This window comes from Oncorhynchus kisutch, linkage group LG21, assembly GCF_002021735.2.
Source record: "Oncorhynchus kisutch isolate 150728-3 linkage group LG21, Okis_V2, whole genome shotgun sequence".
Taxonomy (NCBI): domain Eukaryota; kingdom Metazoa; phylum Chordata; class Actinopteri; order Salmoniformes; family Salmonidae; genus Oncorhynchus; species Oncorhynchus kisutch.
Window position 1 is genome coordinate 12,679,953 of NC_034194.2, and position 18,890 is coordinate 12,698,842.

Sequence of the window (18,890 nt, forward strand, 5' to 3'; positions counted from 1 at the left end):
TTTGTGAAGTGCACCAGCCCCTCCTGCAGCAAAGCACCCCCACAACATGATGCTGCCACCCCACAACATGATGCTGCCACCCATATGCTTCACAGTTGGGATGGTTTCTTTGGCTTGCAAGCCTCCCCTTTTCCTCCAAACATAACAATGGTCATTATGGCCAAACAGTTCTATTTTTGTTTCATCAGACCAGAGGGGGAAAAAAGTCTGATCTTTGTCCCCATGTGCAGTTGCAAACGGTAGTCTGGCTTTTTTTATGGCAGCTTTGGAGCAGTGGATTCTTCCTTGCTGAGCGGCCTTTCAGGTTATGTTAATATAGGACTTGTTTTACTGTGGATATAGATACTTTTGTACCTGTTTCCTCCAGCATCTTCACACGGTCGTTTGCTGTTGTTCTGGGATTGATTTGCACTTTTCGCACCAAAGTACGTTAATCTCTAGGAGACAGAACGCATCTCCTTCCTGAGTGGTATGACGGCTGCATGGTCCCATGGTGTTTATGCTTGCGTACTATTGTTTGTACAGATGAACGTGGTACCTTCAGGCATTTGGAAATTGCTCCCAAGGATGAACCAGACTTGTGGAGGTCTAAAATTATTTTTCTGAGGTCTTGGCTGATTTCTTTTGATTTTCACATGATGTCAAGCAAAGAGGCACTGAGTTTGAAGGTAGGCCTTGAAATACATCCACAGGTACACCTCCAATTTACTCAAATGATGTCAATTAGCCTATCAGAAGCTTCTAAAGCCATGACATTATTTTCTGGAATTTACAAGCTGTTTAAAGGCACAGTCAACTTAGTGTATGTAAACTTCTGACCCACTGGAATTGTGATACAGTGAAATAATCTGTCTGTAAACAATTTGAAAGATGACTGAAAGATGACTTGTGTCATGCACAACTTCTGACTTCAACTGTATTAGGGATTGATTGTTTTATATATTAAAAGTATGTGAGACAAGGGTGATGTACCTGTTCATAGTTGTTTATTAGGAAAGGGAATTGTACTAATTATCTCATATTATGAAACAAACAACAATTTTGTATTTTTTTTAACCTTTATTTAACTAGGCAAGTCAGTTAAGAACAAATTCTTATTTTCAATGACAGCCTAGGAACAGTGGGTTAACTGCCTGTTCAGGGGCAGAATGACAGATTTGTAACTTGTCAGCTCAGGGGTTTGAACTTGCAACCTTCTGGTTGCTAGTCCACCACCCTAACCACTAGGCTACCCTGCCACCACTGGGCTACTCTGCCGTCTGTCATTGTCTGTTGCCTCTACAATTGCCATCTAACCTTGTTGCATTCCCCCTTCCCTCTTCAAAATGACCACAAAGGAAATAAGCTTTTAAGCTTTGTGTTATCCTCGATTATTTAAAAATATATATTTGTTGAAGCGTCACCGGCTGGAGCGCCCTTATGTATGTATTTAAAATATGTTCTAATAAATTAAATCAATCAAAACTAATCCATATGGCCTCTTCTGGCTGTAGGGTTGTAGAGTACTGTCCACCTAGCAAAATAGGTCATGTATTTTCTTGATTCACTTTAATTAACTATCTAGTTATCGTTTAAAAATAGTTTAATCATCTGCAGAGAAAGTGTTGTTTGTTATTAGGCAGCCGTGACTCATGATTTCACATCAATGGATCATTGATGCTTCTCCATATGAAAACACTGATAATTATGTTGTCAATTCATGAGCCACCATAGCATAAAAACCTCTTCCTGAGGTGTGATGACCCAGCTGAATGTTTAATTATCCCTTTCTCCTCTGCTGGTCTGATGGCCTCCAAAAGGCTCATCAGACTATTTGGCATACATGTGCACAGCCAAAATGAGGCAATGTCTTTCAAAAATGACTAAGAGTGTCCTTCATTAGTCAAGATGAGCCTACTAGGCTATAAATCACAGTCATAGCCAGCCAGCCATCATCATCAAGACATGTCTTGAGACGTCTTAACCAAGGTTTTATGGTAAGCTAAAACTGAAACTAATCATGAAAAACATATTTTGTAAACTGAAATAAAATAATATACCAACCGGTTTGAAAAACGAAAACTATACTGAAACTATTGTCTTTGGCTCCAAAACGAACTAAAACAAAAATCCCCATGAATTATGTTTTACGTTTTAGTTATTTTTTAAATGTAAAATACATATCCAGATGTTGTAAGATCTGGCAGGCGTCAGCGACATCTGAGCAGAGGAACACACCCATTGAGATGAGCACGATGCAAGACTTTGCTTTCACAGTCACACAGAGTATCTGCTCATATGCACGGGTGCTCTTCACGCTGCTACAATGTGAAAATCTGCGGGACCAAAACAGCAGAGAAGTTTAGTCTCGTGCTTCAACTCTCCTGGTTGTTGCGGAAATTGACCCACTACTACTGGTTACTTTTTGCATTTACGACATCTCGCTGAGTCTACCTTTAAAGAAGCACCCCAGCTATTTTAAAAATTACTTTTCCTGTTGAAAAACACACCTGGACTTCATCACTACCTTGATTACTTCCCCTTTATCTGGCACTCTGTAGCCTCACTCATCAGACAGTATTGGTTCTGTTTTCTTATCCAGACGCTTCGTTTCTCTTGTTCTGTATCTATGTTTGTTATTATTAAACTCAACAACTGCACCTGCTTCTTGCGTCTCCGTTACAAAAGAACAAAAGAGGAAAGGCCAACCTCCCAATTGTGCCATGTCATGACATACCTGGACCACATATTGAGATGTGTCTTTTGTTAAGAAAATCAGGTGATAAATTAAGTGAAAGGAGACTGGTGTAGGTCTTTTAAATCTAACTTAACGTATGACCTGACCCATCACCTTATGCGATACTGCCCCACAGTGGCAAGAAGTGACATCCCCAAAAAACAAAATAGCTATACAACACATTTGTCACTGAAACTAAAACTAAATAATAAAAACAAAATAGAAATGTTTTTATAGAATTTAATTTTAAAAAATGTAAATAAGATCTGAATTATAACTGAATCTAAACTGAATCTCAAATAAAAATAAAAACTAACATAAAAACACAAATCTATAATATCCTTGGTCTTAAAGGGGAATTTCACCCTGGGGTAATCTGGGCTTGTTTTCATCATGACCGAGGCATTTCTTGGTCAGTAAGATTTGTTTCACACATAATTGACCAGGGGGAAGGCAGGTCGGGTCTTCGCTCACTGAATGATTCACCCTATGACGGATATATTGTGAATTGCTGGCTAACATACTACTGTGAAACAGTGGGGGAAATCAAATTATTTTCGGTTTGCTTACTTAGGTAGCGAGGTAACTAGCTAGCTAGTCTAGCTAGCTAAGTTAGCTAAACAACAACATGTAGGCTTATCTATGGCTAAATATAGGAGAGGTTTTACAATCAGAGATCTATTGTATCTCGATTGTAAAACCTCTTTTATTTTTAGTCGTAGATATGGCTACAAAACAACAAGATATAACATTAAAACCAGCCACTTAAAGATAGGTTTAGCAGCAACTGTTAGCACATGACTGGAGTTGGCTAACTCGTTAGCCTGGCACCTGCTAACTTGTTACTATGCGCCATGTGTAACTTTTTAGCAAACGTGTAACATCAACAACTGCAAATAGTTTTACTAGCTAGTTATGTAACATAATTAATGAGGGCTGACATTGGTTATGATAATGACAGTAGACAATACCGTGTTGTGCCTGGGCTTCTTCCTGGAGTAGATTCTTTGAGAGATACAGAATTCCTTTGCCTGCGTGTGTCATTGTAGCAGAACTGTATCCCGTGAACTGTATCCCTCTCGGTGGATTGGACATTATGCTGGATTTCAAGTAGAAGATGACTCAAGAGAAGCTGAATGGCAGTTTGGTCATAACAACACTCTTTCCACAGCTGAACAAGTGTTCCCTGAACTTACTGTATGTTTCTTTGAAATGGCAGTTCCATCACGACCACCTCTCCGATCATCTGCTAATCACCAGGTCTCTTAGCTAAAGATTGTTACACCAGATAATGTGATTTAACCAAAGATTTTTGGTATCCATTACTGGGAGTTACAGGATAGGTATTGTTTAGTGTAGCACATCATTTTCAACCAACCTTAGCTGTCTTTTTCCTTGATTCATGGAAACATACCTCTCATAAAATGTCCGTGCCCAGTTGCAAGGGGTCAGTTATAATTGAGAAAATGCTCAGTTATTAAAATAAATGCTTTTCCCCCATGAATAATCCAACAATGTGTACGCCTCCATCTTGTCCATTTCAAGTCTTCTCTCATTGATCGAGACAGGTGTTTGTCATCATGACATGCGGAACTTTGGGATGGACACTAACCTGTCTCGATCAACAAGAGAAGATTTGAACACGGTTGGATTTCTTCGTAGAGCAAAAAAAGTATTTATTTTAATAATGCATTTTCTATATTCAAACAGACTCCTTGGTTAATACACTATCTGTTGTAACAATCTGTAGCTACAGTTACAGAGTATATTTTCACAGAGAACAAAGCAATTCCTTCCACCTCACAGAACTTGAGGTATGAACAAATTTCATGTTCCGGAGAAAGTACAAAAGATCGGTGAAGAATCCAGCTATGAACTGATTGCTTGGGGAAGCTCATGGGAGATGGTGTGGCCACATTACCATAACACTGTTTATATAATAGCCTCAGATATGAGGTTTACATCTAATTGTTGTGTAAGATGAATGAGTGAGTATGATACTGTTTGTAAAATTGTGTAATATGATTTTGGACTGTTTAATGAAGGAAAACTCAAAAAGGGGATTGGAGTTAACTAAATCAGAGGACCGCCCCTGAGCCCAGTTAGGGTCAGGCGTCCTGGGACAGCCATTTTCTGCCTTCCGAATAAAACCCCCACTCGGGTTTTCGATCAGCAGACCGAGCTTACCTCAATTACGAGGTAAGTTCTGCTAAAGGTTGCAGACCATGTTTTTCTCCATTAGGAGGACAAAGGTTGTAGACCATTGCTGAATCTTTTATCCATACCACGTGGTTAAACTCTTAGACTATCGATACCGACAGAATAAGAACAAGTCTTTGATATTAATTACTAGTCTGCAGCTAGGAATTCGGTATCATTGAACGCGAAGAACGACAACTGCCGAAACATCCATTCTATAACGAAACGAATGAATGTCACTCTGAACTTACCACTATAACCACGACAGGGAGAGAGATGGACAATTCTACAAAAGAAATGATCTTTTCACCAGCGATCAAGATGACACACTGAGCGTAAATATATATATTGATTGCAATTGTTCCTGAATGAGTGAGCGTTCAAGTGCAAATATTAGCATTTCAATTGTTATAACTATCACTTTGACTTCTTAGTTGACCCCCACTTCCCTTTTTGTCTAACAAGCCGCCATGCCGGTTTAGCCCACTAGGGCACATTCGCATTTCATGTAACCACATGAACCACATGTAACCACTCACTCCAGCATGGGTGCTGCTACTGCTTCGCAATCGGTCCCAGCTTCACCCTGAAGATTATGGGCCGATGATCCTCTGCTGCTTGTGTACGTTACATTTGATTAAATGTTCTGAGATCGTGGACGCCTAGAGGAGGTCCTGCAGTAATTGCTCATTTTGCCATGACTGTCTAGTAGCTATGTTGCTTTTCTCTTGCAGCATTGCAATCTGCCATATAACACTGACTGTATATATAGCTGCAACTGGTTGGCTGGGTTCACAGGTAGAATATTGTCATGTACCAGATGAGAGCTCATTTTGCCTCCGTGAGGGCACTGGGCTGTGCGTCACATGAGAATTAGCCTACTCATAAGTCTCAGAAGCTATCTCAGTGGCGTGATTACGGCACAGTGTAGATGGGTCGATTATTTTAATTTACCAAGATGGCAGGTTCATCTTGCCTCAGCAAAGTCACTGGGAGATGAGTAACATGGGAAATGAACTTACTGCGGGTGTGCCTGCTATAGCCCACACATAATTTCACCTGCATGCTACACATACAGAGGCTTGCAAAAGTATTCACCCCCTTGGCATTTTTCCTATTTTATTGCCTTACAACCTGGAATTAAAATAGATTTTTGGGGGGGTTTGTATAATTTGATTTACACAACATGCATACCACTTTGAAGAAACAAAATATTTTTTATTGTGAAACAAGCAAGAAATAAGACAAACCATTTTTTTACTTGAGCGTGTATAACTACTCATTCCCCCCAAGTCAATACTTTGTAGAGCCACCTTTTGCAGCAATTACAGCTGCAAGTCTCTTGGGGTATGTCTCTATAGGTTTGGCACATCTAACCACTGGGATTTTTGCCCATTCTTCAAGGCAAAACTGCTCCAGCTCCTTCAAGTTGGATGGTTTCCGCTGGTGTACAGAAATCTTTAAGTCTTACCACAGATTCTCAATTGGATTGAGGCCTGGGCTTTGACTAGGCCGTTTCATGACATTTAAATGTTTCCCCATAAACCACTCGAGTGTTGCTTTAGCAGTATGCTTAGGATCATTGTCCTGCTGGAAGGTGAACCTCCGTCCCAGTCTCAAATCTCTGGAAGACTTAAACAGGTTTCCCTCAAGAATTTCCTTGTAGTTAGCGCCATCCATCATTCCTTCAATTCTACCAGTTTCCCAGTCCCTGCTGATGAAAAACATTGCCACAGCATGATGCTGCCACCACCATGCTTCAGTGTTCTCAGGGTGATGAGAGGTGTTGGGTTTGCGCCAGACATAGTGTTTATCTTGATGGCCAAAAAGCTCAAGTTTAGTGTCATCTGACCAGAGTACCTTCTTCCATATGTTTGGTGGATTTCCTGCATGTCTTTTTTTGCGAACACATCATGCAATTGCTTTTTTCTGGCCACTCTTCTGTAAAGCCCAGCTATGTGGAGTGTACGGCTTAAATTGGTCCTATGGACAGATACTCCAATCTCCGCTGTGGAGCTTTGCAGCCCATTCAGGGTTATCTTTGGTCTCTTTGTTGCCTCCCTGATTAATGGCCTCCTTGCCTGGTTCGTGAGTTTTGATGGGCGACCCTCTCTTGGCAGGTTTGTTGTGGTGCCATATTCTTTCCATTCTATAATAATGGATTTAATGGTGCTCCGTGGGATTTTCAAAGTTTTATTTTTTTTTATAACCCAACCCTGATCTGTACTTCTCTACAATTTTGTCTCTGACCTGTTTGGAGAGCTCCTTGGTCTTCATGGTGCCGCTTGCTTGATGGTGTCCCTCTTCATTGTAAAAGGTTTAAACACATGCTTGTTCAATGAACCATAAACAATTAATGAACATGCACCTGTGGAACGGTCGTTAAGACACTAACAGCTTACAGATGGTAGGCAATTAAGATCACATTTATGAAAACTTAGGACACTAAAGAAGTCTTTCTACTGACTCTGAAAAACACTAAAAGAGAAATGCCCAGAGTCCCTGCTCATCTGCATGAACGTGCCTTAGGCATGCTGCAAGGAGGCATGAGGACTGCAGATGTGGCCAGGGCAATAAATTGCAATGTCCGTACTGTGAGACGCCTAAGACAGTGCTACAGGGAGACAGGACAAACAGCTGATCGTCCTCACAGTGGCAGACCACGTGTAACAACACCTGCACAGGATCAGTACATCCGAACATCACACCTCCTTGGATAGGTACAGGATGGAAACAACAACTGCCCGAGTTACACCAGGAACGCACAATCCCTCCATCAGTGCTCAGACTTTTCCGTTTTGAAAGTTTTTGAATTTTTTTAAACAAGTTATTTTTTTGATTTCACTTCACCAATTTGGACTATTTTGTGTATGTCCATTACATGAAATCCAAATAAAAATCTATTTAAATTACAGGTTGTAATACAACAAAATAGGAAAAATGGCAAGGGAAATTAATAATTTTGCAAAACACTAGTGTCATACAGATGACATTGCTGAATTGTCTTAAAGCTCTTAAATGGTGCACTTCTACCATACACATAGTTTGATGTCTGACAACAGTTCTGCTGTTTTGGGGATTGGGCTATGGTCAAAAATAGTGCACTGTTTGGGAATAGGGTACTATTTGGGACTGCCTTTCAGCCGGCTGACAAATCTGGGAACAAAAATTATCTGATAGGTTGCAAGATGTAAATAAACCATCACATTGGCCTTGCTATTACCCTCAGCCTGAACTTGCTTTTTTTCCTGTTATCAACTCCAAAGAAAGAATAGGCTGCATTAAGCCTTTACATTTGGGGATTCCTCCCTATGATGGCATTACAAGCCCTCCAAAACACTCCTATCAGTACTTTTGAACAGTCCTCATAAATTGTGAGGAATTATGGAAGTTATGTCCGAGCTGCAGAGTGGGGAGTTGGCAGCCTCTTCTAACTGATCTATGGATCAGAGAGGCTGTGTGGGACAGAGAGGCTTCTGCATCCCAAAAGGCACCCTATTCCCTACATAGTGCACTACTTTTTTTTACCAAGCTATTCCCTATATAGTGCACTACTTTTGACCAGGCCCTGGTCAAAAGTAGTGCACTGAATAGGGAATAGGGTGCCATTTGGGACACACACAGAGTGGCGGTGCCAGATATAGAAGGGGCTTGGGCTCTGTTTGCCAGATGGATCGACCCGACGCTGCTGGCGAAGGTCTCATTACAACGACTCGGGGGCCTTCCTAAGATAAAACAGGCATGGGGATCTGAGGAGAGAAATCCAGTCAGCATTCTGGCAGCCCAGCGCGCTCTCTCTCTACCTCGTCCCCTCCTCCCCCCTCACCCTTCAGCCGACCCCTCCCTGGCTTCATCAGAGCGCTATTGTTTGTGCTGTGGCAGAAAATAGCCCTGTCCACCATGCAGCCCAGCAGTGACATAGGAACACTCAAGCAGAGAGGAGAGATTCTGTCTGCTGTGAGCGATGCACCTGTGTGGTGACTCAGAGCCCAAGATGGAGTGGCAGAGTTGGCAGGTGTTGTTGCTCTGTCAGGTGGTTATTTCCCTGGTTGTTATGTAGAGCTGCAATTAGAACTTGTGATGAGTTGGAGGAAATGGTAAACAACCATGTTGTGTGAAAAATACAGCAAGTATAGGTGGTGTACTGCTAATGAATGTTTATATACTGTAGGCTAATAGTGGAGCTGATTATCTAAGAGGCGATAGCATGACTCTTGCTGATCCGAGCGTCCCAAGGCAGGAGGGGGGAGGATAAAGACATCTCTTACAGGCACTGAGTGCTGGATGACAGCGAAGCTGAAGAGATTGAGCTCGGCGCACATGTGATAGATGGGCTGCACGAGCCTACATGAGCTTCTGTGACTGGGGTTTGAATCTTGGCTGTCTGTCACTATGGCAGAAGAGGCTTGGCATGTGGGCCAGCTAAATAATCACACCACTGCGATTACTGGTCCATTTCTAACAGGATAATCCGCTGTGAAAGATGAATGGGGAAGTTATGTAATTGTGAGGGATATTATGGAGCGGGACCTAGCTACAGTACATCAATCCATTTTCACATCCATCTCTGCATTCACACCTTCAGTGTCTTTTGTAGTATAAAGTAAAAGTAGCCTTGGCTGGCTTGTGCGAGCCAGAAATACTCATAGGAGCAGGAGCCGGTTTCAGTATCATGAGACAGTTTAATGTACAAGTTTACCCTCTGGGCAGGACGGTAGTCTGTCGCAGGGCCTTAGCCCCAATCTATTTCCTTGATGCTGAGTGCTAAACGGACGCATCGGGTCCCATTTTAAGGTCTATGGTAGGACTTGGCCAGATAGAACTCCCAACCTTCCAATCCCAGGGTGGACACTAACCACAAGGCCCCTGACTTGGTCTGTTGCAGTGTATCTGGTATTGATTGTTTTTGCCTCGTCAGAAAAATGTGATTGTTTGGATAGTATGATTTATATTTCCAGTTGAAGTCGGAGCTTTACATACACCTTTGCCAAATACATTTAAACTCAGTTTTTCACAATTCCTGACATTTAATCCTAGTAAAAATTCCCTGTCTTAAGTCAGTTAGGATCACAACTTTATTTTAAGAATGTGAAATGTCAGAATAATAGTAGAGAGAATGATTTATTTCAGCTTTTATTTCTTTCATCACATTCCCAATGGATCAGAATTTGCATTACACTCAATTAGTATTTTGTAGCATTGCCTTTAAATTGGTTAACTTGGGTCAAATATTTCGGTAGCCTTCCACAAGCTTCTCACAATAAGTTGGGTGAATAATTTCGGCCCATTCCTTCTGACAGAGCTGGTGTAACTGAGTCAGGTTTGTAGGCCTCCTTGCTTGCACACGCTTTTTCAGTTCTGCCCACAAATGTTCTATAGGATTGAGGTCAGGGCTTTGTGATGGCCACTCCAATACCTTGACTTTGTTATCCTTAAGCCATTTTGCCAAAACTTTGGAAGTATGCTTGGGGTCATTGTCCATTTGGAAGACCCATTTGAGACCAAGCTTTAACTTCCTGACTGATGTCTTGAGATGTTGCCTCAATATATCCACATAATTGTTCTACCTCATGATGCCATCTATTTTGTGAAGTGCACCAGTCCCTCCTGCAGCAAAGCACCCCCACAACATGATGCTGCCCCCCCGTGCTTCAAGGTTGGGATGGTGTTCTTCGGCTTGCAAGCCTCCCCCTTTTTCCTCCAAACATAACGAGGGCCATTATGGCCAAACAGTTCTATTTTTGTTTCATCAGACCAGAGGCCATTTCTCCAAAAAGTACAATCTTTGTCCCCATATGCAGCTGCAAGCCAAAGTCTGCCTTTTTTATGGTGGTTTTGGAGCAGTGGCTTCTTCCTTGCTGAGCAGTCTTTCAGGTTTTGTCGATATAGGACTTGTTTGACTGTGGATATAGATACTTTTGTATCTGTTTCCTTCAGCATCTTCACAAGGTCCTTTGCTTTTGTTCTGGGATTGATTTGCACTTTTCGCACCAAAGTACGTTCATCTCTAGGAGACAGAACCAGTCTTCTTCCTGAGCGGTATGATGGCTGCGTGGTCCCATGGTGTTTATACTTGCGTACTATTGTTTGTACAGATGAACGTGGTACCTTCAGGAATTTGGAAATTGCTCCCAAGAATGAACCAGACTTGTGGAGGTCTACAAAAATAATGTCTGAGGTCTTGGCTGATTTCTTTTGATTTTCCCATGATGTCAAGCAAAGAAGCACTGAGTTTGAAGGTAGGCCTTGAAATACATCCACAGGTACACCTCCAATTGACTCAAATGATGTCAATTAGCCTATCAGAAGCTTCTAAAGCCATTACATAATTTTCTGGAATTTGACAAGCTGTTTAAAGGCACAGTCAACTTAGTGTATGTAAACTTCTGACCCATTGGAATTGTGATGCAGTGAATTATAAGTGAAATAATCTGTCTGTGAACAATTGTTGGAAAAATGACTAGTGTCTTGCACAAAGTAGATGCCCTAACCAACTTGCAAAAACTCTAGTTAGTTAACAAGAAATTTGTGGAGTGGTGGTTGAAAAACACGTTTTAATGACTCTTACCTAAGTGTATGTAAACGTTCAACTTCAACTGTATATACAGTGCTGTGAAAAAGTATTTGCCCCCTTCCTGATTTCTTATTTTTTTGCACATTTGTCACATTTAAATGTTTCAGATCATCAAACACATTTTTATATTACACAAAGATGACCCATGTAAACACAAAATGCAGTTTAAGTGATTGCTTTTTCCCTTAAATCAAATTATCCGAACCTTCATGGTCCTATGTTAAATCATGAATTTACTGTGGTTAATCATATTTTTTGGAAAGCTGAGCTCAATAATCACTAGCCACACCCAGGTCTGATTACTGCCAGACCTGTTGAATCAAGAAATCACTTAAATAGAACCTGTCTGACAAAGTGAAGTAGGCCAAAAGATCTCAAAAAGCATAACATCATGCCACGATCCAAAGAAATTCAGGAACAGATGAGAAACAAAGTAATTGACATCTGTCTGGAAACAGTTACAAATCCATTTCTAAAGCTTTGGGACTCCAGCGAACCACGGTGAGAGCCATTATCCACAAATGGAGAAAATTTGGAGCAGTGGTGAACCTTTCCAGGAGTGGCCGGCCTACCGAAATTACCCCAAGAGCGCAGCGACGACTCATCCAAGAGGTCACAAAAGATCCCACAACAACATCTAAAGAACTGCAGGCCTCACTTGCCTCATTTAAAGTCAGTGTTCATGTAACGGTTCTCTTGTGGTGAAGGAGAGTCGGACCAAAATGTAGCGTGATGATGATTCATGATATTTTAATGAAGGAAAAAACTATACATGAAGAAACTACAAAACAGTGAAAACCGAAACAGCCCTATCTGGTGCAAACACAAAGACAGGAACAATCACCCACAAAACACTCAAAGAATATGGCTGCCTAAATATGGTTCCCAATCAGAGACAACGATAAACACCTGCCTCTGATTGAGAACCACTCCAGACAGCCATAGACTTTGCTAGATACCCCCACTAAGCCACACACCCAATACCTAATAAAACCCCAAGACAAAACACACCACAATAAACCCATGTCACACCCCGGCCTGACCAAATAAATAAAGACAAACACAATATACTTCGACCAGGGCGTGACAGTTCATGACTCAACCAAAAGAAAGAGACTGGGCAAAAATGGCATCCATGGCAGAGTTCCAAAGCGAAAACCACTGCTGACCAAAAATAACATAAAGCCACGTCTGACTTTTGGCAAAAAAACATCTTGATGATCCCCAAGACTTTTGGGGAAATATTCTGTGGACTGACGAGACAAAAGTTGAACTTTTTGGAAGGTGTGCGTCCCGTTACATCTGGTGTAAAAGTAACACAGCATTTCAGAAATAGAACATCATACCAACAGTCAAATATGGTGCTGGTAGTGTGATGGTCTGTGGCTGCTTTGCTGCTTCAGGACCTGGACAACTTGCTATGATTGATGGAACCATGAATTCTGCTTTCTACCAAAAAATCCTGAAGGTCCGGCCATCAATTCGTGACCTCAAGCTGAAGCGCACTTGGGTTCTGCAGCAGGACAATGATCCAAAACACAACAGCAAGTCCACCTCTGAATGGCCTAGTCAAAGTCCGGACTTGAATCCGATTGAGATGTTGTGGTATGACCTTAAAAAAGCGGTTAATGCTCGAAAACCCTCAAATGTGGCTGAATTAACACAATTCTGCAAAGAAGAGTGGGCCAAAATCCATCCACAGCGATGTGAATGACTCATTGCCAGTTATCGCAAACGCTTGATTGCAGTTGTTAGTGGCCAATTACTTTTTCACATAGGGCCATGAAGGTTCGGATAGCTTTTTTCCCTTAATAAATACAATTATCACTTAACTGCATTTTGTGTTTACTTGGGTTATCTTTGTGTAATATTTACATTTGTTTGATGATCTGAAACATTTAAGTTTGACAAATGTGAAGAAAAAAAAGAAATCAGAAGGGGGCAAATACTTTTTCACAGCACTGTATATATCTATCTTGGCAGTGATCAAGGTGAGCTCTTCAAAAAGATTTAGCTGTGTTTTGTTTGTTTGATGTGGAGGCAGCCTTGCTCCCATTCAATCGGCGGGGTACAGAGCTGGAAACTAAACTCCTCAAGCCACCATTCACTCCTATCACAGCCCGATGAACTGAGTCCTTTGTAGACCATGCAAGAGAAATAGGTACTAAAGGCAGAGACTAATAACTTCCTGGCAGGATTGAATCTGGAGCAGCAATTAATATTGCCCTCTTCATATCAACTTCAGATCAAATACAGTATGTAACCAGAAATGTTTCTCGATTCATCTCACTCTGTTCATATCAATTTTATACCAAACGAGAAACCTTCAATATCTCAATACTTTCTCATTCCACACCACCCAGAGAAACATTCAAATTAGATGCCTTTGTAATCTAACTTTCAAATGTATACAGATTCCTCTCTGCAAAGGAGGTTTATCTACACAAAATTCACATAACAAAAAGTACAGATGTAGAAAAATGCATTTGGAGCGTACCTTTTCTTCTAAATTGAAGTCCACCCCTCTTCATCTTTCTTCATCCATATCCCGTTCAATATGTTTTTTTGGCAATAGCAAAATAACCAACTACCCACTGAACCTCTGTTCCTGTTTGATAAAGCAATGCGAGGAACCATGGAAACAGTCATCAGAGTGCAGACTTTTAAATGTGTCAAAGTTGGCCTAATCGATCTCAGAGGCAGAGCAGGATATTAATTTTAGACTGGGTAAGAATAATATTGTTGCCATAGAGTCTGTCTCCCCTAAGCAAAGAGGCTTTGACCTGAGAGCAAAATGTACCACAAGGGGGAAAATGACATTTTTCATATCATAATACAACTGAATCCAATGTACAGAAGGCACCATCCATCCAAAATCCCAGTGCGATTCTAAAATGGTCAATTTAGAAGGTGCCCACAGCGTATTTTAATTCTCCTATACACACACACACGCGAACACACACACACACACACACACAAACACAAACACACGAACACAGTGGGCAGCTTCTGGCAAAAAATAAAGAAAAGGATGCACCACCATCCACACATCCGGTCTCTGACTTTCACATGAATGAATGATTGCCTATATTATTTTGAACAATTAGGATTTGCAATAACGAGCTGTGAGAAGTGCCTTGAAGTGATGAGAACAGAAATATTTTAAAAAGCAACAGTGATAGTGAACCTCATTAAATGTCATCTGGAGCATTTTCATCAATGATGTCCAATAATTCAAATGGTCTTTAAAGTTGTGTTAGATTATTAACTTATTAACGTACCGCTAAAATGGTTGTTCAGGGTGTTCAAGGAGGTCGTAAACACCTGGCGTATGTCATAACACACTCTACTATCCCTTTAAGTTTGTTATCTGTTTTGTTACAGCATTCAAAAGATGGCTTTATCTCCTCTCCACAATTATGAGAAACTGATACAGCAAACAAATGTTATTACTATTTCAACATCATGATTTAACAATATCACACCTCTACAAGATTTTTGGCTGGAATATAGCGGTTGACCAGCATCATCATTTTTTTTACCACAGTCTGTTCTGAATTATAACCTGCTATGTTATCTAATACTTTGGGCTTTTTAGTTGCATTTCCATCTGACGTATGAAGTGCAAACTCATCCTTTTTACCATCCTTCTACCATCTTGTTTTTTCCCAAGGAAAATGGCCATACCCTTAGATTCCATTGAAGGTTTTATTTCTTGTGTTTCACAATAGCAGAAGTGATTTGTACTCCACTGGGATGGACCTCTACTCGCAGAGCCAATGCAATTACAGTGCATTGCTTATGAGCAGAGAAGCTTTATTGTACAGCATTAGCTAATTTGGATCAAATAGAACCTCCATTACATGAGTACTTAGCTGTTGCATCTCTGTAGTTTACTGTGGTTGTATTCGTCAAAATGTGATGTTTAACAATCAAATCTCAATGGATCTTCAACAGCTTATTATTTCTGTAAATTCTTTCAATTTTATCTAGCACTTAACACATGCAGCCTGGAATGTAAAGGCAATGCTGAGACATCTTTGAAACATTATCATTATGAGAAATGGCACTGTAGGTGAAGAAATGCGTTAGGTGTCTGTATTCTTGTCTGTCATATTTGACTTTGATTGGTATAATTCTACCAACAGCAGTATTTTGTAATACCCAGAAGGTTGCAGCAGAGTGAACTCACAGGTAATTTAAGCAGCTCCATAGCAAAATATAACAAAAACTACACACACAAAAAAATACACACGTTACAATGCATACAGATATAGATACTTTGATTGAGGCTTGTTTGATAAAACAAGAAGTCAGCTTATAGTCCAGTTTGAAGTAAACAACCTTATTCACAATAAAAATAATAGTCAAATGATTATTTTTACATTGACCATGAGATTAAATGAGAGATGGTGTTTAATCATAAAATCCATGCTAATCTCATTAAAGAGTTAGAACAATAGTAAACATACAGGAAAGGTCTCTGTTGGCACCAAGATTTTTGACGTGACTGACTATTATTTTCCTAAGGGGGAGGGGCCTTCCCAGAGGGCTCAGAACCTATTTGTGCTTATCATTCCCACATGAGTTAGCCTACAATAAGTATATGTCCCGAATGGTACCCTGTTCCCTACAGTGTGTACTACTTTTGACCAAAAGTAGTGCACAATGTTGGGAACAGGATACCATTTGGGACGGATTCTAAATCTGTCATACAGCAGGCATTCCATGAATGTTTAAATATTAAACGTTATATCAAGCCTCTGTTCCTCCAAGTCAAAGAGCTATTGATATCCAACACATATTAACCTTGATACCAAAAACGCAAAAAAGTTATTGCTGGTTTAGGTTGGAATATGAATTGTTTAGCCTGGATGGGTGGTAATCTCATGACTGACTGCCAATCATAAGGAAGGTAGCAGACTGTATATAGCCTATTTCTGAATAGGTGTCAGTGATTAATTAATACATTTTTGCTTTGCAAAATAATCAAGTTTCCAAACTTGCCTGCAGGCCATGTAGATAGGCTTATGAAGTATAATATCATGTTCCTGGGCTTTTTGAAAATATACTAGATACAATACTGCAATAGGCTAACATGCTGTAATTATTGAAGAGCTGCAGTTTGTGGTGCTGCTGACGTAGCTGAGTAAAATGAAATGGGTTTGGCACCCTTTGTCTGGTAGGTAGCTTATTTTCAGGACCTGCAACATCTAAAGCGTATTAGTTTGTGGAAAGCCTTTTTGAAATCCTCATTGGACATGGTGTAAATGATGGGGTTTATTAAAGAGTTAAGATAACCCAACCAAGTGAATATGTCAAATAATTCTGGATAGAAACATGGCGCACAGACTGAAACCACTAAAGTGTAAATGAAAAACGGTAGCCAGCATATGATGTAAGCTCCAAGAATGATCCCTAAAGTTTTTGTCGCCTTTCTTTCCCTGGCAGCGGAGATCCTCTTCTTCTCCAGGAGCGCGTCGGATACAATGACTTTCACATGGTTCACATTGGCAGTTGAGCTATTAGCGTCGCAAGAAGAGGCTTCGTTCGTCCCGTAATTTAGAGAGGTGGTGGATGCCACAGAATGTGTACCCGGCGAGTTTGTTATCAAATGGGCAGAAGTGAGTCTTTTCCCCGGTTTATTAGACGACTGTTTCAAGATTCTCTTTCGGGCTTCCACGTAGATCCTACCGTAAAGGGCTATGAGTAACAAAGTGGGAATATAGAAGGCTCCAAAAGTGGAATAAATCGTGTAGAAAATGTGATCAGTATTCACGTTGCAAGTGGTAACCTCGTCCGTTTTCACCTGACGCCAGAAGAAGGGCGGCAGTGAGATGGAGATGGCAATCACCCAGGCAGTGGCGATCATCCCCGCTGCGCGCGCTGGTGTGCGCTTCTTGGTGTACTCAACCGCGTCTGTTATTGCCCAGTAGCGGTCCAGTGCAATTACGCACAGGTGAAGAATGGATGCGGTGCAACACGTAATGTCTGAAGACAACCATATGTCGCACATAACTTGTCCCAAAGTCCATGTTTGACTCACCGTGTATAGTGCGCTGATTGGCATCACCAATACGGACACTAGAAGGTCTGTCAGGGCGAGTGATGCTATCAGAAAGTTTGCAGGCGTATGCAGTTTTCTAGATTGATAAATAGTAGCAATAACGAATGCATTTGATAATGTTGTTGCAAAGGTTATCAGAGATAATGTAAATGCTAAACCGGCTTGGAAAGCCAAACTATCCACCTCCTCTCCTTCAGTCGTAACATTTACATTGGTATCATTGGTTGACATATTCCAGAACTCTCCATAAATAAAAGAAGTTGGCTTCAACTGACTGGCGCGCTCCATCCTTCCACACTCTTTTGACAGATGTCATTGAGCTTTGAAGGAAAACCCTTCATAAAAAGGAGCACAGGGACTGCTTATCCAACGTAAACGTCGCATTTATTGTCATTTTCCAGGTTATGCGCAGCTCCATCCCCTTCGGTGTCCATCAGACAGACGCACATTGATTATCCAAAAATCACAAGAAAAAAATATGAACCCTTCTTCTTGAAATATCCTTTGCCTTGACTTCCCATTAATGTACTTTATTGTTTGTTATACATTCAGCTTTTGAATGGAATGTAGATATGAGAACCTTCCCATTCTATCCATTATTGATTGTCGTTAGGTTGCCCAATAAATCGTGCATTTATTAATTATGTAGGCCTATCACAGTATTGATAAAAACATTTAAAGAATGATAATGATCTGTAGTAGTTTGCTTTCTTTATTGTTGTTCTTTGAGTCTGTTAATCCGCTCTTCTAGCCACTGTGCTGGATCTGCGGCACTTCAGAAGTTGGGCGCGGGCGAGGTTTCACACTTGGTTTTATAGAGAACGCTCGAGCTGGCAGAACCCTACAGATATCACACTGGTCCTCCTCTCTCTGTCTCTCAAGGCTGAGCAAGTGGTTTCATACACCGGGTCATAATGCCCTTGGGTTTAGTATTAATCATAGCCAGAAAAGGGCTATTAAACTATTTTGACATGCAAATATTGTTATGGTATCTGAAATAGGCCTAACTAATAACATAATAAAACAAATCTTACATTTACAAATGCATTCCGCCACATAACATTGATTGAGATGCAGTGCAACGCCAGAAAAGTGTCAATCAGCACCTTGGATAGCTCCACACAGGCGGTCCGCTGCAAGGACCTTTGGACAGCTCCTCTTCGGAAGTTTGTTACAATGTCATCAGTTCAACCAGGAAAGCCACGCATTGTGATGATTATATAGTACTTGGACATGTTGTTGGTGATATTATTATAGTCTATACGATACTGGTTGTGCTCTGTTCTTTAGAAAATGAAAATACAGGTGTTGTAGGGCGTATAATGAATACCAAT

General features: G+C 40.8%; 1 protein-coding gene across 1 annotated transcript; it reads right to left on the minus strand.

Annotated features, from left to right (window-relative positions):
- Window positions 1-15,229: 15,229 nt before the first annotated feature.
- LOC109866139 (5-hydroxytryptamine receptor 1B-like) lies at window positions 15,230-18,200 on the minus strand. The gene has a single exon (XM_020454690.2). The coding sequence runs from the start codon at window positions 17,842-17,844 to the stop codon at window positions 16,687-16,689; it is 1,158 nt and encodes a 385-aa protein (XP_020310279.1). The 5' UTR covers window positions 17,845-18,200; the 3' UTR covers window positions 15,230-16,686.
- Window positions 18,201-18,890: the final 690 nt, after the last annotated feature.

Excerpts from the sequence above, each read along its gene's own strand:
- LOC109866139 (XM_020454690.2), bottom strand. The coding sequence starts at position 17,844 with ATGGAGCGCGCCAGTCAGTTGAAGCCAACTTCTTTTATTTATGGAGAG.